The sequence below is a fragment of the Channa argus genome, chromosome 9, assembly GCF_033026475.1.
Source record: "Channa argus isolate prfri chromosome 9, Channa argus male v1.0, whole genome shotgun sequence".
In the NCBI taxonomy this organism is placed as follows: Eukaryota; Metazoa; Chordata; class Actinopteri; order Anabantiformes; family Channidae; genus Channa; species Channa argus.
This window is the reverse complement of record NC_090205.1, coordinates 23,904,302-23,927,122: the sequence shown is the minus strand read 5'-3', so window position 1 is coordinate 23,927,122 and position 22,821 is coordinate 23,904,302. Positions and strand designations below refer to the sequence as shown.

At 39.8% G+C, this 22,821-nt stretch overlaps 1 protein-coding gene across 2 annotated transcripts in view; it reads left to right on the top strand.

Moving 5' to 3' along the window:
* Nucleotides 1–2,573: 2,573 nt before the first annotated feature.
* Nucleotides 2,574–22,821, top strand: part of col5a2a (collagen, type V, alpha 2a) — a 36,678-nt gene continuing 16,430 nt past the window's right edge. Inside the window, exons 1-7 of one of the 2 annotated variants that reach the window (XM_067514781.1) lie at nt 2,574–2,823; nt 19,365–19,586; nt 21,134–21,201; nt 21,296–21,328; nt 21,419–21,451; nt 21,725–21,778; nt 22,640–22,732. In XM_067514781.1, the coding sequence (XP_067370882.1) occupies nt 2,730–2,823; nt 19,365–19,586; nt 21,134–21,201; nt 21,296–21,328; nt 21,419–21,451; nt 21,725–21,778; nt 22,640–22,732 (597 nt within the window). In that variant the 5' untranslated portion in view covers nt 2,574–2,729. The remainder of the gene's footprint in view (nt 2,824–19,364; nt 19,587–21,133; nt 21,202–21,295; nt 21,329–21,418; nt 21,452–21,724; nt 21,779–22,639; nt 22,733–22,821) is intronic. The other variant, XM_067514782.1, reaches the window with a different exon arrangement.

Genomic DNA, 22,821 nt, shown 5'->3' with positions numbered 1-22,821 from the left:
TGTGATTGTGAGTGTGAATGGTTGTCTGTCTGTGTCGTGAGATAGACTGGTGATAAGCGGTTACAGATAATGGCTGGACGATGGATTGATTATGGTAAACGTGGCAAAACATGTAGAGTAATTAACAAAAACAACTCTCTGTTGGTAAAGGTGGAGCTGATTTTAACCACTTTATGTCCTGACAGGTAGTTATACTGTATAACTATGAATAAATGTAAATATGACAAGTTATAACATATGCTGTGGCTGCAACAATGAGATGCAGAGCTACTTTAGCTAAACCTGCAAGGCATAAACCATGATTTATACAAACTGATTCCCAAAACATATAGACTCTTCCTTTGCCTGGAGTCTCCCCGATTCGCAGTCTTTGGCAAACAGTCAGCACTGTATGCAGTTCCCCATTTTCATTTTATTCTCTAATTTTCTGAGAAAAAAAAAAAAAATTCTTCTTCTTCTTCTTGTGAGTCCTGTGGCAGAGGGACTCCAAGCTGGCTGATGTGGTTTGTGGGCAGGGCCAACAAAAAAACAGCTGTCTTTCTCATTAGCTCTGCTTTAGCTTCCTCTAAAACCCCCTCTCTCTTTTCACTCACACACACACACGCACACACACACACACACACACACACACACACATGCACACACACTCTGTCTAAAGGAAAGCCAATCACCTTGATTCTTTTAGCACCCTGTAAACATGGCACACAGCTGTTTCCCGTCAAATGTTTTAGGGTTTGTCTCGTTTTTGTCTGCAACTGGGTGAGGAATCACTGAAATAAATAATAAATAATAATTCATAAACTTAATACTGATTTTGTGAGTTTATAAGCCACAATTTACGGCTAAAAATAAGTTTTTTTAGCGTTGATTTTAGAGCTTTTCAAAATACTGTGTATATGACATAGAATTATCTCCAGAATCTATTGTTGCTTTCACATAACTGGATGAACCAATGAAAAATAACTCCACAGAGAATCTTTCTGTAGTTTTTTCCTCCCCTTTCCGTGATTTTCCCATATATGAATCAATTGTTTTTTTGGGAGATATTTGCATGATTTACAACAGTTTCATTCATCTCCTCAGAGGGAAAAGGAATGGCTCATCAATCCCAAGTATAGGCATATGTGACATATCGGGTCACATGTGTTTAATGCTTAATTTTGCACAGTTACGAAACCCATTCCCAGAAAAGGTGGGAGGTTGTGTAGATTAAAAAGAGAATGCAATGTTAATTTTGAATTTGGTGCCAGGAGCACATGTCAAAAGAAGCTGTGCCTGAGGCTACAAAAGACTGGGAAAATGTGTAAGACTAAAAAACACCTAACAATTGTTGAGGTTAACTGACAACAGGTTAATATAAAGTTTGGGTTTAAAACGAGCACTGGTTCATCACTCTGTGAAAAAGGCTCAGCTCCTGGAGAATACCATTTCCCACCATACAGTATAATTACATCATCCATACACTGCATGATATCCTAATATCCAACATTCTTAGAAACTGGAGATGTTTATGTACATGATAACCAAAAACCCAGCATTTATTGATTGTGATCTAAAAATTGTCGGCCAGCGCTGCATTGACATCACGACACAATTCCGCTGTTAAAATTGCTGCATGAGCTCAGAAACACCTCTAAAAACCCACAGTCAGTAAACACAGTTAGTTGCTGCACAAATGTACTGTAAGTTGAAAGAAATAACCATATATAAACAAGATCCACCTTCTCTGAGCCTGAGCTAGTTTAAAATTGAATGAGTTGCAGTGTAACATGTACTCTAAAAATGTGGTTTTGGATGTGTTGTGGTTTTGAATGACATGTAACATGTCAAGAACTGCAGATTTGAAAGAAAAATGTACACTTATTATGCTACATATTGAAATTATATGCATACAAAAAAGGGATTTTTATCATTTATCAATTTTGCATTTTAACTACATGTACAGTAAAGTTTAGATTTCTCTCCAAATGCACACGCTACATTCCCTATGATGAACACCTACATTCATGACCACCCAAGCTTCAGCTGGCTTATACATCCCTATCTTTCATTTTTTCTCTGGACTACTACAACTTAAGAAATGCCACTGATTTTACATACACACTCAGGTCAACAAGCCATCATGTATGCTACTGGTTCTTAACTACATTTCCCATTAGAAAACAATAGAGTAATAAAACTCTATTCTTACTTTTAATTGTCTAGTAAAGACAGATTCTTGGCTTACAATTTGTGACTTGTCTGGTGCCCTAGAGACAGCAATAAAACTGCACTTTTATGATCCTGCAGCAACCGCTTGCGACGAGGCAAAATTCAGTGACATCTTCAAACGGGCAAAGTCATTTTTACTTTTATGTCGTTATCGCTGACATCTTTAACTGCCCATGGTGATTGGATTTTGAGATAGCTTCACGGACAGAATCACTGAGAACTTGTGAACATGGGTGTAGTTCTCCCACAGTCACAAAAGCCTGTGAGAGGATGGCTATGGGAGAGGGCTGACAAAAGGGGGAGGAAAATTAGGCTCACCAGCATTCTTCTCATTTAAAGCTGTAACTACACAAAAAAAAAGCACTCACGCAGTCTGGGCTGGGTCTGCTTGCTGCTTACAAGGAGAGCCACTCTTGTATTCATGGTGGAGCAGTGATAACCTGAGCATTTTTTTTTTTCTTCTTATCCCTTTTCCCTTTGGTTTGCACACAAAGAAGGCTCATGTCTTTCTTGTAGACATGATGAGCTTTTTTGTGCATTTAAGGACTTTCCTTTTTCTGGTGGTCTCCATAGCTCAGGTTTTGATTGTTACATGTCAAGATGGCAACAGTGGTAAGTGAACCCCACTGCTGTTTATTTTAACACCTAATTGCTGTTGGTTAAAATGTGTGAAGTCGGCTGCCATTGTTTGTTCTTGTGCAAACTGTGAAGCGAAGTTGGGTTTTGTTTTAGCTGTTCTTAATTTCCTGTGGTTTACAGAAACGACTTCAAATGTTCCAAGTTGTTAAACAAGTTGTTTTACATAAGATAGGTTGATTTTCAAAGTGGAATCTCCTTGTACGCGATGCCCTCTTGTTTTCTCTGGGATAGCAGCTGGAAATGCATTAAAAGCATGGAGCTTGTAAATTAACAGTGGTGACTGAAAAATCTGTCCAGCTCAGAGACAATAGAAAAGAGTAAGAGTGGCTCTAGTGTGGATTATTAGGCAGTGGAAAACAAGCTGTATGCCGTATGTAAGGAAACAGTCATGTGGACATCTGTCAGTGATTGCAAGTGATGTCACCCCCAGGCAATGAAAATCTGCACAGGGGGGAAATGAGCACCTTTGCGGTTTTGCATTAATGCAGCACCATTCCACCACTTTGGAACATTCATTAGGTGTTACCACAATCATCCCTCCCCCCTCCTTCGGACTACATTGTACATCTGCGAAAAGAATTTGAGCAGCAGAACTCACGCGCCTCAGAGGAAACACAGGCTGCATGTTAATTCAGGACAGATGTGAGGAGACGTGAGAAGCAGAGATGCTGCTGGATTCTCTGAGTCACTGACACTGTGGGGCTGCTGAGGTCCTCAGCTTGGCAACACGGAGAGGTGGAACACCTGAGTTCCTGTTTTCCTGTTTTACTTGAACTGTGCTTCCCCCACTTTTTTAAACTTGTGTTTGATGTCTTGTGTCGTCACAGGAACTGTGATGTTTTTACATGTGATGTCATGGGCAACACTGAGCACTGGAAAGTTCATATGGATGGAGACCACAGCGTAGACAGTGATGTTTATTGATTTAAGCTGTCACCTCCTCCAGATAATTAAAAATTCTTTCATTTCAAAATTCTTTCATTATATCATGAACTGAAATCCGTTGGCTTTACATTTAAGGAGAGTTTCAAGGAAACTGAGACTCTGTGGCCCCAAAGAACACCACCTTGTGGTGACAGCCGCACAGAGCCTATAGCACACTGTTCCTGCTCACTTTAAATTTCACTGAATTATATAGCCACTGATCAAGATCTAAAAGAGGGACTTAACCGTGACTTAAAATACAACTTTACTAACTTCTGCAGTGGTCAGCTGTTCCGCTGGCAAAGGAATTTAAATAAATGAATTTTTGTTTGTTTTAAGTAGTGCAGTTTTTTTTTCAGGAGCTGTCTAAGTCCAGACAAACAGCATGGTATTCATTCAGGCTTCTTTCCATGGGAGGGTGGATTGTATTCCGACCAAATAAAACAGTGGAAAGTGTTTTTGTAGACTAAGGGAAAATGTGGTGGTGGGATACTTTGTGTGTGTGTGTGTGTGTGAGAGAGAGAGAGAGAGAGAGAGAGAGAGGGGGAGATGAAAGCTTGTTTCACACAATGACCAGTAAATTCTCTGTAGAACGGTTTTTATGGGCTGATGTTTTTGGCAGATTTTGTTTCGTTGTGTGGCTGGAGAAGATGCAAACCAACAATGTGGAACATTACAAGCAACGTCAGGCTTTTTTGAAAATCTTGTATCACTCTGTACATATCCAGAATATTCCCCTTAAATCTAAAATATATCACTTGCAACATGATGAAGGTTTTCTCTGAGGTTACATTGTGTACAGAGCTATTATTACCAGTTTGGTTTGATTTAATTGGAACATTTTTTTAGGAAATTGTAAAGAGACTCATACATTCAGAAAGTTTTAGACACAGTTAAGACAAAGACGGCAGCCATGCTAACAACATTGAGGTTGTTGGAGCGATTTCTGTGAGACCAGGCTTTGGTGGAATTTACAAATCTAATATTTGCTTTGAAGGCTGAAAACATGTTTGAAGCAAATGTGGAATTTTTTTACCAATACAGCTCTAGATGGAAGTCACGTGTCTGCACACGTGCAGAAAGTTTGTTTGCAGAAGAACATAAGTTGGCGGATGAGATCAAGGAGCAGACCTTAAGCTCACCATCGGAAATGGTGACGACAACACATATTATAAGGATAAATATATATGTTACACATATCATGCAAAAGTCTATAGCATGTTTTAGAAGAAGCACAGGGGCTTAAATAATATTTGGAACAAAGTTTAGGGATGTGAACATGGAAAAAGGAGAAAAAAAACAGCAATTGATCCCTGACTCCAAAAACAAAAAAGAGCAGTCTGTGCCCAGAGTTTTAGAGTGAGATCTTGCTTCTGCATGTGTGTGTGTGTGTGTGTGTGTGTGTGTGTGTGTGTGTGTGTGTGTGTGTGTGTGTGTGTGAGACTCCTCCCAGCTCTGACATAGCTGTAAAACATCTTTAAGGATGCCACTTAGCGCCTTACATCAAAGACACTAAACGTTCAGTGTTTGTGAGACGGTTTGATTTAGTTTGTTAACACAGAGACATTTGTCTCAACACCACCGGCTTTCTGATAGTCATCACAGAAAAAAAAGGGAAAAAACAAAAAACGCAAATCAGCTTGAAACCATTTTTCCTCTCTGATAGAAACACACAAGCAGAAAGCAAAAATGTGGTATTCTAACAAATCAACAAACCTACATGAGGTCACTCTGTCTGTTAAATTGGTTCCAGTTGTTGTTGCCACATCACTGACATCGCAACAAATGGGCTGTTTTCTACCAAAGCTGAAAAGTCCAAACATGTGAATTCAACCAGGTCCACAGACGGCTTTGATTAGAAACACATGCTGCATTTTTGAGCTATGACTTGATTACACGCCTCTTTTCTTCCAGAGTTAAGGGGGTTGGGCTCAACACATTGTACACAGTGTTGTGTTACACATTCAGGGAAGACAGTGTCTTATCAGATGCCTGATGTGACGTGTCTGAACCTGGGGTGTCATGGTGGCACAGACGATGGAGCTGATGGGTTTTTAATGCTGCAGCTTGTGCCTGTGTGGACGGCTCCATGGGAACTGCTTATAAACCAAATTATTGCAGTCAGCAAATGGAGGCTTGGGGTGAGGGAAGGGGGGATGACTTCCAGATGTTAAAATAGTCACTCTGGCAGTATTTGGAAAATATTAAAACAAGCCTTAGCCTATGAGCGGTGGCTGATGTCAGACATGATGTGTCAGTATTGCTTTAAAGTGATGTGATAGATGTGCAGGTTATTAGCTCGGGCTTTGTCCAAACAGCTTAAGAACATGTCATTTCCTCCTCTATCTTCACGCTGAACACCTCCACAGAATAAAGGTAAAGGAACTATGTGTTTAAAAGCCATGCAATTACACTTCCTCCTGTCGGGTTTCCTGCTGCTTGATTGGCACTCACCTCCCAGTCTTCCCTGTGATCCTCTCAGCTTGGCCATGTAGGAGGACAGGGCAGAATGCAAACAGGGAACGTTCCAGTTTGGACTGTTCCAGCACTGCTCCTCATAGTAGTGACAGAACAAGAGCAAGCAAAATTACACGTGAAAAGCTTTTCACAGGTACAGAAGTGCTGTGCTGTATGCCACCAATCTAAAGGAAACCGTTCAGAGCACCTAACACCAGATTCCAGTTTTTTGTCGGGAATAGCTTTTCTTTACTGCGGCACATTGCATTCACCAAAGAGAGAAACATTTGCAACCTCATTTTGTAATTACGAGATACTGCTCTCATGAATATGAGAATGCTTCAGAACCTGCTGTAGAATAATAAGGTTATTAAGATGTTTTTAAGATGTTATTTAAAATGTCTAACAAACTTCTACAAACAACAGGATGGATCATGTTGCCATGGATACGGAGTGTCACACTGTCCGCTAACAATTTCCCCGCCTTGAACCTTATTTGTTGGCACTTTGGGAAGCTAAGTATCCAGAATTAGGTCTCTAAAATGTCTGTTTGTCATCAGGGTCATCAGTTTGAACGTGTTTATTTTATTGTTTAGTGTTTGAAAGAAGTCAGCATGTAGCAGGTTTGTATGAAGAAAGATGCCACTGAGACATTATGGGGAATGTGGGATCTGGTGTTTTTATAATTTAACCAATAAGGAGGGTGACATCTTAGGCTCTGCCGCATCTCAGCTCTATTTAATCTCTTTCCAATCATTCAGAGTTATGGAAGTGAAATGCTGAATCTCTCCATTTAATGGTGACTTCATCAATTTACAACAGGCTTTGGTTATAGTTTGGGGAGTAACTTTTAGATGACATCATCTGGAATAGTTTTCAGCTCAACCTCTGTAGTCAGAGCAACCAGAGAACTTCAAAGTCTTCCAGATAATGTCATATGGAGGAGTTTTTAACCAGAAGCAGAGAGATACTATAATATAGTAAGGGAGAAGATGTTAGTTACAATGTTAGTTACAATATAAAAAGTGATATTGTCCATTTTTGAAAATCAGAAAAACAAACACTACTGTGATGTTACTGCTTTTGAGAGGTAATCTGTTGTTGTAGGTTCACTGGGCTTCTACAGTGACTGTTGATACAGCTGGTTGTAGTTTTTCCAGGGGTTCTGGAGGGCTTTAACCCTCTGGAGCTGATCCTCTGTAGGTTGGCAGGTCTTAGAGTAATATAGACCTCAAACATGTTCTCTGTCTCCCCCCTGGTGCCTATTTAAAACGCTGCTGTAATTGCTTTAAATCTTCTAATTTCATGAGATGTAATGTTCCATCTGGGAGCTGTGTGTGTGTGTGTGTGTGTGTGCGTGCGTGTGTGTGTGTGTGTGTGTGTGTGTGTGTGTGTGTGTGTGTGTGTGTGTGTGGGGCGAAGTGCCTTTGGCCAGGTAATGATTCAGCAAATTCGATTACTGTTGCTGAGTGAATTTTCAAATTAAAAAGAGTCTCACGGTGAGTATTTAAAATGAGGCATTGAGGCTGAGTAAGATAGGAAAATAACTGAATTGCAATTTTTATAAGCAAGAACATTGCAATATTGTGATTTCAAATACAATTTGTTTAAAAGTATCTACAAATAAATTGCTCTGAAACCCTCAGACTAGTAAACATCACCAAGATGTGTTTCCCACAGAGTTGATTTAGACTTAAGTTGGGGCCGTCCACATGGTGGGGGAGGTGCGGTGTTGGTGGGTGGGTCAGAAGCTATGACCCTCAGGAAAGACCACACAAGGCAGCATGGTGAACATGGTGCCAGGCTTCAAGTCCTAAAAAGTGAGTTGACTGATTTTGTTGTGCCAAAGATGCTCAGCAAAAGTTATAGATCTACTGTAAATATTAGAGAACTGTATGTGTCAGAAGAACATTCCTTAATAATGTAGTATTTATGAATTACATCAATAGAGTTTGCAGACTTGCTTTTAAGGGTCCTCCTCCAGAACACCGTGGTCTTTAGTTATAGACATATGAACATTTTAACTAAGAGATGTGAGAGATCAGCTCACACTCAACTTTTACTTCTCACTCTGGTTTTTATATTACAGAAAACTTCAGTCCACTCTGGTTGTTCAGAGCTAGTGATGTAAAGTGATGTTTCTTAGCTCATGTAGATAATCTCCACCTTCTGTTCTTAATCTGTTTAGTTTCTTTTGTGTCTCGATTGGACATTCTCAGCATGTCCAGCAGCACTCATGCTAAATTTGTGTGTTTCTTGGACTTTTCGCGTATCCACTCACGTCCTCCACAGGTTTCATGTTTAGCTTGTGGGGGATAACAGAGTCTGCATGTGACGCATGTGGGGATGCAGAATTTAAAAAAAAAAAAAACTCTCTTTGAAACAAGCTTGGTGTTTGAAAATTGCATTCTGTTAAATTGCAATATCAAGGTTAGGGATTAAAAACCTTTTTTTTTTTTTAAGACTCTAAATCGTTGAAAAAAATGTCTGTCAGATTGTCAACACTGTGCCTACTTGTTTAAATACCACTAAATGGTAACTGACAGCCATAATTGCAAGTTGTGGTCCGACCTAAATTCTGAGTTGTAGCTATGTTGTGTATATTACATCGTCTGAGGGCGAACAAGTGGAGCCACATGGGTGTTGATGGGTGACAGGGGTTAGCAATGTGGCCAGTATATGTTTAGGCACTTAACAGCTTGTTGGACAGGTGATTGCTCCAACAGTAACATGCCTTTAGCTTACGTTTGAATCTAGGTGGCCCTCCACAAGAAGAGCAGGAGGAACTGCTTTACTACAGTCTGTGAAAAGCAACAGTATGTTGTTGTTTTTTAACTTATGTTGATGGTGTGTTAATACCTTTCAAGACCCACTGTTAATATTTCTGCATCAGATCAATGCAAAGAAGTTATAAAGCAGAAACAGACAAAGTATATGACTATAATGAATGTGGTGGTCCATAGTACAAGATGGATCCCTTATTATGCAAAACTGACAGATTTCAGCAGTGGTTGTGATCTTTCTCGATATGTCAGCTACAATCAAACTGATGTAGTGAACTAGTCAAATGTGTGTATTAACTGGTAGACTGAGATCAGCACCGAGGTTCTGTGAAGCACAAAGTAAATCCGATGTGAGAAAAAGCAGAATTCGCCCTGATCAATGAGGCAAAAGAGTGAAGCTGAGCAGATTTAGGTATTTCTAAAGCTTTTCTCACTGAATCTTCTTCTGAGGCCTAAAAATTGCATTGCTTAGTCACGATACTATGGGACAGATGCAAAACATGTCCAGTAAGGAAGTAAGTAATTCAGTAAAAAGAAGGCTACATTGTTTTAATACAATGTGAGTCTGTGCTGCCCCTTACCCAGCGTCCACTCAGTGCCGTAGTCCTAACACACTCTTCTCACACTGAACCAGACCAGTGAGATGTGGAAATGTCTGCTTGTAGCCGGTGACTCATTGCTACCATTTAACTTATTTGACCAAATGGGTCAAATGCTGCTGAAGAGAAGTGGCTGAATTTGTAAGAATGTGTTAAAATGCTAAAACTTAACGCATCGAATATGAGAAGATTTAATTTGAACTTAGTTTATCAGCTCACAGCCATCACACATCAACTGCACTAGCTGTTTACAGTACATGTGGGAATGTACTGCAAACTGTTTCTGCTTTCAACCAGAAGAACAACGAATCCAAATGGCACGGTACCGTCCACTAGCCCGAGAATTACATCCATCTGAATGGCACTGAATACTAGGAGCTTACATCTTTGTAAATATACTTCAGAATTAAAGCTAAACTGCATAGGTTTGCCAGAGGAAACTGTATCCTAAAGAATAACCTTGTAATTGGTGTGCTGTGTACACAGTTATCAGCCATGTGCATCAGCACTGTGTTCTGCATCATGCCAGTCTTTATTTACTTAAATTAGAGCTGGAGGTACAGGCTCCAAGCTTTGGTTTTTTTTTTGATTGTGTTTCCCTGATGTGGCCTGGTATTTAGGGGGATACATCTTAAACCCAGGATAAGAAAAGAAGAAACTTTATCGCACCATGATTTTATATCATTTGGAAGTAGAAGAAAAGTGGAAGCTGATCAGAGTGGAGACAACAGAGAGATGTACAGTAGGACAAAGGACAGAGGACTCAAACTGGAATCGAGGGTTGTTCGATACAGGTCATTTAAGGCAAATGTCCCCATGTCCATCCCAACATGCTGGTCCAGCTGCAGCACAGGAAATCATGTCGAATTGGAATTTCCTCTGAAGGAACATGTGTTTAGCCTCTGGTTGTCGTCGCTGATGACACAAGCAAAGGATAACAAAAGACATAGGATCAAAAGAATGATTTTATTATTTTGGACATTAAAGTTTCTAATCACTATAAGTAATAAATTGCTATAAACAATTAAAATAATGTAATGGACAAAAAGTAAAAGAAACTGGGGAAAGAATTTTCTTAAATTAGGTCGGCTGTTTAGAACTAAACGCAACGAGGACGGGAGCTTTTTTCTGTTTGCAGTCCTCTTTTGGGAAGACATCTCTGAGACTCACACAGTTGTTGATGACATGTTGGAGAAAGTATGCAGCTGTTACTAACACAAGGGAGGAGTTCCAGCAAACAAACTGCAGCAGATAGGCCAAGAAATAATCCACTTACTTGGCACTGTTGACACTGCAAGAATGCTCTCAACGTGCTACTAACAAAGTTTGGGGTTATGGCCATAATGTCACACAATGGGAATACTGAGTATTACAGGTCACTGTGTGAGAGTGTGTGTGAGATACCGTGAAGTTATAAATAGATGTAACTGTGAATAAATCTGGATTTGATTTCCTTTAAAACACAAAGTTTTCCGGTGATATTTCTTTGTTTGACTCATACGACCAACACATGTGCACATGATTCTCTGTCTGATTTGTTGGTTATACACATGTATTCAAGTATATGAAAGTTGCTTTTGAGAGGACATGTATGTGCAGGCACAACTAAAGTACACGCAGCTGCATCCCACCCTTTAAATAAATACAACTACTGCAGCAGGATTGAGCTCAGGAGAAGTGTTCAAACATTCAAACCAAGCTAAACAACTGCTTGAGCTGTAGCACTTTCCTCTTCAGTAACTTTAGGAAAGATTAAGAAAGTCTTACTCTTGTCCTAAAACTTGGATCTTAGGGCTTTTTTTAGACTTTATTGTCATTGGTTATGATAATATTTTATTTATCATTGTGGTTGCTGAAATTAGAAAACACTGACTTTAGATCTTTTAGTTGAATCTATTTCTAACAGCAACTATTATCTATTTCTAACACAAGCAGCAACACAATGTATTTTCTATAAGCTCATATTGCATCAGCCTTGCTGATTTATGGGTGGGACTCTGCTCGGCATCACTGATGAAACGCTTTTAAAAGAGCTCCCTGTGGGCAGCTCTTTGCCGACTGACCTCAGGAAGCTAAACTGCATCCTAACGGTGCCCTCTGACCTTTCCAGTATTTACTGTATGGAACTGCAGATTGTGTTGAACTTCAAGTGCTTTATTTAGCCTTAAAGAAATAAGTGATACAGTCAGTGTGTCCCCTGGGGGGCTTCAGCCTGACTGATGTCACCACAGGAAAGAGGCACCGCACGCTCAGCTCTCCTTCAGGCTCCTCCCAGTTATCTCAACTGTATAAGCCACAGCTAAATACTGGCCACCGGCCAGCTGAGCCACTGCACTGTTTGGCTTTTACTGAAAATGACTCTTTGGTCACGTTAGTCCCAGGTGGCTTGTACCTGCAGATACACTCACTGGAAACCACCCAAGCTCTGATCCCTCTGTGTTTTCAGTTATGCTAAGAAATAACTCCGAAAAACACTGGAACACATCGTGTACTTCACCTGCAGTGAGGTCATGGTTTCCATTTCAGAGATGATACTGGACTAACACCAAATCAAGCCTCAAAATGCTTTGAGGATTTTTGGTCTAAGCATCTGCTCAGGCACAGTTTTCTTTGCAGATTTAATCTCTGCACCTAAAAGCCTCTGGATAACATGGACTTTGTGTCTGAGTCTCGGGGCTGTTTCTCATTTATATAATTGCTAATTCTGCACGCAGTATGTTGTGACATAAAGTCTTTAGTTTTATACCTTATATCTGATTTTCTTCTTTATACCACCATCTTTTTAAAACAGCAAAAAAAAAAAGCTCTTTTCCTGCTGTTTCCAGACTTTAAGAGCTGACGTCCAGGCTGTGAGCTCTGCGGTCCAAATGAAAATGTAAATGTTTATGAAAATATCCTCTGCTTGAGGGGCTGCGCATGCAGAGTCTGCTGGCGTCCTTCTCCGAGCAGCTGGACGATTTCTCGGAGCTTGTAGAATAACAAAATGGAGACAGTGACAAAAGGAGTAAGGGGGGTCGCAAGAGGAGGTAGTGTAGGAACACGAATGAGCAGAAAAAGAAAAAAGAGAAGTGTAGATGTGTGGAGATGAAAAGAGATGTGTAGGAAAACTGAGGAGTTGCTGAGGATATGAGAAAATACAGGCTAAATAGAAAGAAAGGCTGGGATTTAAAAGAGAGCCTCTGGCAGCCATTTGGTTTGAGGACAGGATGCAGCATCCCTAAACTGCTGTAGAGATGAGGTCAGACAAAATGTGGAGGCAATAAATCTCTTGCCTTTTGGGGTTGCTGCTCACCACTAATATGGCTGCATTATAAAACAACTTAAAGTCCTTCCCCACCTTAAGGTTGAACATTTGTGTCTCATCATGTGGCGTCTTGATGATGGTGTTTCAAAATGAAAATTGCCATATAACCTTCATGCCGTGATCAGGCACTTAGCGTGTGTGTTACTCTATGCACAGCACATAATGCTGCATTAGTTGGATTTCTGTGGTTAGAAATGTAATCCTGATTGTTTGATGATGTGATGACTCTGATCGTGCAGAAAGGGACAATGGTTGAGAAGATGCTAATGCGGCGACTGCACTCATTGGCCATCTGATTACGTAGACAGGGACGTTTTGTGCCAACACCTCAGTCTGCACGCAACAAGATAAATAGATGCGTTGGCCCCTGATGGGAGCTGCAGGCAGCAGAGCATCACACATTCAGGTGATCATTAGCACCTTAATGGCAATGACTTCTTGCAGAAACACAGTCTCCATTTAAAACACAGCATGCAGTTTTTACAACCTTAAACCCTCCATGAAATGTGTGGATCAGTTCACTCAGTTACATGCTGCAGGTGAGCAGATTCTCAGATGTGCAGACAGTTTGTTCTCTCACATCTGGCTGTGTGTTGAGCTGATGAAAAACACAGTGCTGTTTTTATATGTCAGGTCTCTGCTCTGGTAAACTGGAATATTTGATATCATCTATTTTCCTTTGCTACATACTGCAGCGTTACATAGACCAGCCAAAACCAAGATTGTTAATTAATAATAAGATGTTTACTGAAAAATGTTTATTGCAATTATATAATGATGATCTATGCACGGCAGTCACGGACAGAGACTCTCGAGTCTGTTTGTAATAATTTTACATTTGTCTTTAGGCATTTTTGCATTTTTGTTGTCTGTTTTATCGTTGTTCTCTGTGTTTGTGATCATTTAATGTTTATTTTCCCTGTAGCACTTTGAGATTTGTTTCAAACGTAAAGTGCATCATAAATAAAATCAATAAAAGTTCTTTTTTTGCAGTTTTAATGACTAATTCACTGTAATTTTAGTATTACTACACAAGCTTTAGTCCTTTAAGTGATTCAAGGTGCATTTCATAAAGTAAATGTTATACAGGTGGCAACCACATTGTTCACATTCAGTATAGTGTGTCAGTGTGTTGTATTTAGCCTGATCAATCACCCTGAGAGGATATAAGAACCACCTGTTTAAAGTTTACCAGAACTTCAGACTGTGTAAGATTGGATGTCTAAATCAAACAGATCCACCTGGTAAAGTAATAGTTATGGGTCTGTTTAGTAAAAGTTTGAGTCCATTCATCAGGTTGCTTTGTTTCTTTCCTGCTAAAATGTAATATGAGATTGAATAATCTGCACCATTAAGGGAGCTGTCGGTGTTGAAGGTTAAAGGGGGAAATATAAACATGAATTATGCAGTTTCACATCACTGTTTACATTCTAGGTTAGTTATAAAATACAGTAAATTATATGTTATTACTAAACCTTCGCAGTCATCTGCACTGTATTTAATGCAGATAAGCGAAAACAAAACAATGTGGCAAAACTTATTATAAGTGGCCATCAAAGTGTTTAACATAGAGTTTGTCCTGATAACTTTGTGTGGCCGACCAGGAAACAGATTTTGACTTTGAACTTGACGAAAGCCTCAGGCATTTGAAAAAAACATTCACCGTTTAATAGCTTGCATTTTAATTTCAACAGCATGTGTTTTCTAATTCCCTGATTCTAGCAAATTATTCACCTCATGCTGTCTGTGATGAACCATATTTAGTTCATAATTAGGATTTTGCATGCTGTAAATTTCCCTTGGAAACACACAACCTGTGTGATTGGTGCCACTAATCTTTTCTATTTTAGGGAATGAAAGTAAATTGCAAAGAGTTGATCTGCTTAGCTTTGGTTTCACACAAATAATTGTGTATGTCATAGCTACTTTCATGACACTTTAATGTTCTGCTGCTGTAGTTTCTTTCTTTTTGATCATTTGGGGCCATAATTGCCTTTATTAGATTAGATTAATACAAGTGAATAGCAGCCTGGGAACCCGAGGGCAGAGCTAAGCAATGACGTGCCACTAAGGTCCCCAGCTGGACTTGGATTCTGTCTGAGGTCTGAAGGTTCAGACCATCCAAACAAATCAAACAATGTCAGTTTGATGTGGACCTAGACCACCTCTTTTGGCTGGACCAAATGCTGGTTCTTTGGTCTAGACTGTGGTCCAGGTCACCTTTCACACCTGCTAATTTAAACAGGATCAAAATGCAAAGTCCGGACAGTCTGAAATGAGACAAATTCAATCCAAGGCAACAGAAATTGTTAGTCAGCAGAAGAGCGAAGGAACAGAAGGAGGGTGGGAGGGGGGGGGGGGGGGGGGGGGGGGTTATTTAGCAGGCCCACAGTCCTCCCAGGGCCGAACATGGGATGGGAACAGCTCATAACTGTGGCTGCCTCTTTAAAGGAAGACCCACTGGAGACGGGGGCCTGTTGATGGAAAAGCCTAGACATGTAATCAGCAAGCTACTTATTCATTTCAACTTTTCCTGGCCTGAGCTTTCTACCCCTCCCTGGAGATACCGAGTTTTGTTTATGGAAGCCAAAGTGAGGAGCATGTTCAAACTAGAGCGTCCTTTCACGTTTCAAGCCCTGTCATCATCATACAGCAAATCCTTCCTGCTTCAGAATATTAAACAGACGAGAAGCTTTTTTTTTTTTTGTACATATTAGAATTGTTGTAGCAGTGGCGAAAGGCAGATAGACTGAGAGATAATCTCTGTGTGTTGATTCACTGCAAAACACAAAATGTCCTTATTTTTGACCCATTCCAGCCCAGCTTTTGGCTAATATGCTAAGGGCCTTGACTAGTGTTTGTGAAAAGGTTGCTTTTATGGACACTTTTGCCAGTGGACCAAACACACACTGAGCTAAAGGTCTTTTACACAGGGAAGATTTACATCCGGCCATGACACCGAGGGTTTTGGAGCAGGAGAGCACAGCTGCTGCTGAGCCACCCCTCAGCAGCTGTAACTCATCTGCATCTGGACATGGACTCCGGCTGTCCTCTTCACGTTTTAAACACGTCAAGTTACTCTCCTTGGAATGTTGTTCAGAACAATCTTCACTTGGTTCCACGAAACTAATGGACACTAACTAAGACCAGTTCAGTTTTGGACGTGCACTTTTCTTTCCCCTAAAGGAAATGAAAGATTAAACTGACTCATTGTTTCCATAAGGTCATTTTCTAACCCCTCGATGTCTGGCTGCAGTAAATTCTCCCCAAACACAGTTCCCTATGAGTATTTCCATATTAGCTCAGGAAAATCCATAAACTATCTTTTTTTTTTTTGTTGCCTCCTCACATCTGCCAACTACATCACATTTGTGGCAAGGCAACAGCAGAGTTTCCTCGTGGTTGAGTTCTTAGTGTGTGCTTCAGAGAGGATGTTCTTTCTTATCTGGCCGATGTCTGTGAAACTGCACAGAATGATAGATGATAGATCAGACACATGAGTCATGTAGAAGAGCTCCAGACTCCATGTTCTAGACCAAGAGAGGAAACTGTCTGCCCACTTAGCTGACTAGTGGAAAATCTAGATCAAGCGCTCACCGACAGATAGGAGCGTGTTTTTACACCATTGTCACGGTGAAACTGTGCTTTTACAGTGTCTGTGGAAAAGTGTGGAAACTGCGATGAATTAGCTGAGAGGAGGGGAAAAAGTGAACGTCCTACCCGTATTTCTCAAGGCTTGTGGGTTTTTTTTAAAGGCTTCTCTGAAAACCACACTTCTCTTCCAGTAAACTTCAAACATACAGTGTTTGAAATGTCTGAAAACCCAACAGGAAAAATTTGCTATGTCTCTCTCTCTCAGACATCCGTCACGTTTTTAAGTCTGAGCTTTGGATTGAAATCACACATAATTTATTGAAGTCATAACACTCACCTGAATGAACTTACAACGAACCACAATTAGTCTGAGGTTAATAAAAGACAAGAATTCAATCCCTGACAGTCATAAGTACTTCGAGCATTTCCAGAGAAAATAAAAACTTGCTCTTGTGAAAAAGAATTCCAGACCATTAGAGCAAAAAATGATATGAAAAAATAAGATTCATGTCCTCAAAAAAGAAGACAGTTACACAGTTACATTCTTGTGTGTCTTTTCTTTTCTTTCTTTTTATTTGATTTTATTTTGAAATGCCAAAAACGTGGTCACTGACTGTGTGATGTTACTGGCTGTTAAAGGCTGGAAATTCTGTTGCAGAACTATTTGGTGTTTTTAGTGCCGTCAAATACTTTGCGGTTGACCAGACAAGCATGACTGAGAAAATGTAGCTCAGGGTTGTATTTGCCAGTCGTAGTGTTGATCTTCTTATATATACAAAGATAAAAGCTGTAGTCCTCAGCCAACGCAGCTGCATCAGTGAAGAGTGTTTAAGGCAGGCTGTTTTACATCAAGGGGTCATGTACAGGTGTGTGTGTGTGTGTGTGTGACTTCATATGCATGTTAATGAGAGTCAAACAAGCTTGAGTAAGTACCCAAACCACAGCTACCCACACTTTTGAGATCAAATATAATGAGCTTACTGTAAGAGTTTCTGATTACACGGTGCAGCTGTATCGAATCCAGGCCTTAGCTTTTCTTTAATTAGAGGAATTTTAGAAGTTCTGATGATGTTGTGTCATGGCAAGTTTAAATATAATGTATCGCTCACATCCTCCATCTGTCTCCAGTCTGCAGTATACATTAACTGTGTTTGATCTTACACCAAGAGTCACCTTCACTGCATCACTGCCCATTGGACCTATGAATAGTATTAAAATTAATAGTTCTGATGTCTTCTGGCCTTAAGTTGAAAATGGTTTAATTAGCTAAGATATATACAAATTATGTTTTCCATATGCTCTTGATGTGTTTTAATAAGAAAATGCTAATATTTTTTGTTGTGTTGTGGGTTTATTTGTAATATATTAGCAGGCTTTTTTTTTGTTGTTGTTGTTTTTTAACCCTTAAACGATTCTGTCGTGACAAATTCCATGTTGGGTGGTAATATTAATTCCATGGTCCTAGTGTGTTAAGCTTTACAGAACCCTCAGAAATGCCCTGCAGTAACCTCCTTTTATATTATACTCCACTTGCCACTTTGTCCCAGGCATATACAACATAATATAAATCTGGAACCAAGCCCTGTCACAAGATCTCAGTATCAGCTGAATTAAAGTTTTAACACTTTTTTGCTGGTCTTTTAACATAGAATGAGATAGAATAAAGTCAATTATTTTAAGTTTTAATGTAGGTGGTCTTAGGTTAATATACAATAACATCAACTGTATTCAGCAGGTGAGGATCCTCTCTGCACCTTTCTTGTAGCTGGCTAACCTGACTTTACCTGCAGTCTAAAGCTCAGAGCTGCCACCTGCTGTTTATATCAGGAACAGGTAAAGGCCTCAGAGGCTCATCTCTGCAGAAAGAAGTAGGTTGAGATTACAGAATCCATCACGAGGGACCTCTGAAAGACACATCCTGCAAAAGAATGGCAGCTTCCCTTTACATTCACTTCTCTGATTTCATAACTATATATGCTGGAAAGAAAATAAAAGACCAACTATGAGATTTTTTAAATATTTTTAGGCTTGGATTGTAAATATTTTTGTAGCTGCTGGCAATCTGCTGCAAGTGCAAGGTGCCCTGAATCAGATTATTTGTGAAGCACACCTTAAAGTCAACTTTCAAGCCAAATGTGTTAGCGAGACATCTGGAAGACCCTGTGTGAGGCTCCAGGTTTTCTCTACTGAAATGATGACTCAAGACTTCGAGACACTGTCCTGGAGGAAATGATCTCATGTGTTTTACAGCGAGGGTCATTTTATCCAAACCTGGTTGCTCTGGACGGTTTGTGAAGAATGTGGTGGAAACGTGTGGTGGAAAGACGCATAAAGTGCACAAAATGACTAGAATAGAATATGAACGTTACACAGCATTTTATCCAATTTCTATATTTAAAAGCAGCACTTAACATAAACCTAAGGTTATGGTCTAACATTTAAAATGTAGCACACAGCTAGAAAATACTGTGGGTTATATATTAATTTTTAAACTGATTCCCTGCTCCAAGGAGGAATAAATTGCTTAGTTCCAGGAGGCATAATGATGCAGAGTGAGTGTGTGTGACACCATTTAACAGTTTTCTGAGCTCATGTTGAGGTTTTTCCAAATGTATTAGGGTGAAGGTGTCAGCCACCTTTCTTAAAGTGCAGCTTGGGACAAGTTTCAGTGGCTGTGACTTTAAAAAATAATAAGGTTTACTTCCTGTTTGCGTTTTTAATAGATTTATTGGTATTAACCATTTTGTGTCCCTGTAAAGCTTTTGTCATCAAAAGTAAAAAATGAATAGATAAAAGAGACTCTACTTGTTGCTTTTGCTGATAAAGGGACTTTTCCTCCTCTGTGTCATGCAGGAGATGACCTGAGCTGCACAGCAGATGGCCAGGTGTACACAAACAGGGACATCTGGAAGCCAGAACCATGTCGGATCTGTGTGTGTGACAACGGTCAGGTCCTCTGTGATGAAATCCAGTGCGATGAAGTGACTAACTGTGAGAATGTGGTCATACCTGATGGCGAGTGCTGCCCCGTTTGTCAGACTGATTCATCCCACACCACCAATACAGGCACAGACTGTAAGTGAGCAGTTGCAATCCGCACTCATTGGTCAGATGTAGAAGTGAAATAGATGCTTATACTCTTAATTAAAGTTACGTTGTACAACCCCAATTCCAAAGAAGTTAGGACGATGTCTAAATGCCAATCTCATCAATTTATATTTTATTCATAATACAACATAAACAACATATTAGATGTTGAAACTGAGACATTTTACCGTTTCATGGAAAATATTAGCTCATTTTGAAATTGATGGCAGCAACACATGTCAAAAAAGTTGGAACGGGGGCAACAAAAGGCTCATGAATGTAAAGATGGGCAGAGGGTCACCAAGCTGCGACTCCAATCTTGTGGAAGAAGTTCTTTGCAATTGCAAAGACTTTGAACATCCAGCCATTTACAGTATATAAAATCACCAAAAGATTCAGAGAATCAGGAGGAATCTCTGTGGACAAGGGACAAGGCCAAGACTCAAAACTGGATGCATGTGATCTTCAGCACTGCATTAAAAACAGGCAGGATTATCTACTGGACATGGGCTCAGAGACACTTCCAGAAATCACTGTCTGTGAACACAGTTCACTGTACAATCCACAAATGTAAGTTAAAGCTGTATCATCCAAAGAAGCTGGGCCGAAACTCATTTAAAATGGTCTGAGGCAAAATGGAAAACTATTCTGTGGTCAGATGAATCAAAATTGTTTGTGGAAACCATGGACACCATGTCCTGAGAACTAAAGAGGAGACGGAACATCTAGGTTGTTATCAGCGAACAGTTTGGAAGCCTGCATCTCTAATGGTTTGGGGGGGGCATTAGTACACATCTGGAAAGGCTCCATCAATGCTGAAAAGTACATAGAGGTTTTAGAACAACACATGCTCCCATCCATACAACGTCTATTTCAGGGAAGTCCTTCCATATTTCAGCTAGACAATGCTAAACCACATACTGCATCCATCAGAACAGCACGGCTTCACAGGAGAAGAGTCTGGGTGCTTAACTGGCCTGTCTGCAGTCCAGACCTTTCACCAATAGAAAACATTTGGTGCATCATAAAACAAAAAGTCTGATAACAAAGGCCCAGGACTGTTAAGCAGCTAGAATCCTGCATCAGACAAGAATGGGACAACATTCCTCTCCTAAAACTCCAGCAAATAGTTGTTAAAAGAAGAGGGGGATGCTACACAATGGTAAACATCACCCAAACATCCAACTTTTTTGAGATGTGTTGCTGCCATCAATTTCAAAATGAGCTAATATTTTCCATGAAATGATAAAATGTCTCAGTCTCAACATCTGATACTTTGTTTATATTCTATTGTGAATAAAATATGTGTTGATGAGATTTTTAAATCATTGCTTTCTGATTTTATTTGCGTTCATCCGGTGGACAATTACAAAAGCTTTACATATCCATGTTTAAAATCATTTTTACATATATTTAAAGCCTTGAATAAGAACAAATGGACATGTCCCATAACAGAAATGAGGAAATGTCTTCGATGAAAAGATAATAATTATATTATGGCCATGAAAGTCACTTTAGATTTGTTCCATGTGCAGATATAGCAGAATTAAGACCTAACGTGATCTTCTGTGCTTCTTATATAGATGGAGGTAGAATCTATAAGGTAGGTCGCAGAGTTTCACATTTGTCGTTTTTTGATGCTACTGTCAACAGCAGGCAGCACAGATTTGAAAGGCTTTTTTTCCCCGTTTATTTAGGGTCAGAAGGGTGAACCCGGGGATGTCCCACTTGTGAGTGTTTGCCAAATATAAATCTTTTAAATAAGCCTTTTTTTAAATCAAAATACAGCCTACAATTGTGCTCTTATTATTTCCCTGCAGGTGACTGGTATTAGAGGCCGCCCTGGACCCATGGTGAGAGTCTTTGTTGTCTTTGTCTGTCTGTGTGTGCGTGTGTGCGTGCGTGCGTGTGTGTAATGTTCAGCTACATGAATTGACACTAGATGGCATAAGAGGACAGTTACCTCAAGCATAACTGAACCTGAGCAGGACGTCTGCATCACGGAAGAATCGTCCAATCATCTGAGCAACTTTGAGATTATGAACTTACGAAACACAACATGTTGTGATCTAATAATAATATCATCACTCCGATTTTCATTGGGTCTTTTTTGTTTATTACAACAGGGACCACCTGGCTCCCCGGGAGCAAGAGGACCATATGGAAACAAAGGAAGGCCTGTATGTCACATCCACAGTTAAATTAAATCTCCACTTCACATTGCCACAGCACAGCAAGGTCATCTCCAAATCATGACCTCACCTTTCTAGCTCATAAGAAATTATACATTTACATTTTTATTTTGGCAGTTTTAGAGGATTATATATCAGTCTACAACATGATTACTATAAAAGTACCTACTAGTTAACAGTAATCTGAAGCAACATGTTATAGAATTAGATATTTAATTACCCCAGTTTTTGTGTAATCGTGAACTTGTTCCTTCAAAAGAATCAATTTGAAGCCTCCTGCATATTCTTAGCATACATTAGCATTTCCCATGACTTTGAGCTCTTTGAATAGAGAGCATATAAGAATGACTTTGTCCCTCTTCTACTCTGTCAAACTGGCCAAAAAAAATACTTGCAAAAAAAAGACATGTTTTCACTTCAAAGGCAAGACACTAACCATCATAATGTCATGTAGAAAGCTGATGGGTAATGAGCTTACTAAGCTAAAATGTAGCAGGTTGATGAATGAATGTGCCTGTTTTGGTGGAGTTGCCATCCAGTTAAGGACAGCACTTTGAAGGTGATTTATTAGTACATAACCACTTCTTTCCCACCCACTTTATGGCTTGTAGTTCCTAAACAAACACAAATTAAGCTGCATCATTTGTATCAAACTGGAGTAACAGGCTCTACTGCTCATATCGACCATGATATCTGACTAACTGCTCCATCTGTATTTTATTTTACAAAAAAATTACAATAAAAATGCACAGAGGTGTTTTCATAGCCTCAAACCAATACATCAATGTCAGACTGAACATAAATGATTTCTACTCATTAACTGAATACGTTTCTCTCTCTGCTTTCTAGGGACTGCGAGGCCAACCGGGTTACGATGGAGAGCCTGGTGTGCCAGGTCAACCTGGTGAACCAGGACCTCCGGGACATCCTGCCCACCCAGGAGTGAGTCAAGCAGCAAGTGCTGTCACACGCTGCAAAAACACATTTCAACACCCTCTGTAAATGCAAGTTTTAGCATGCACAGGAGGAGC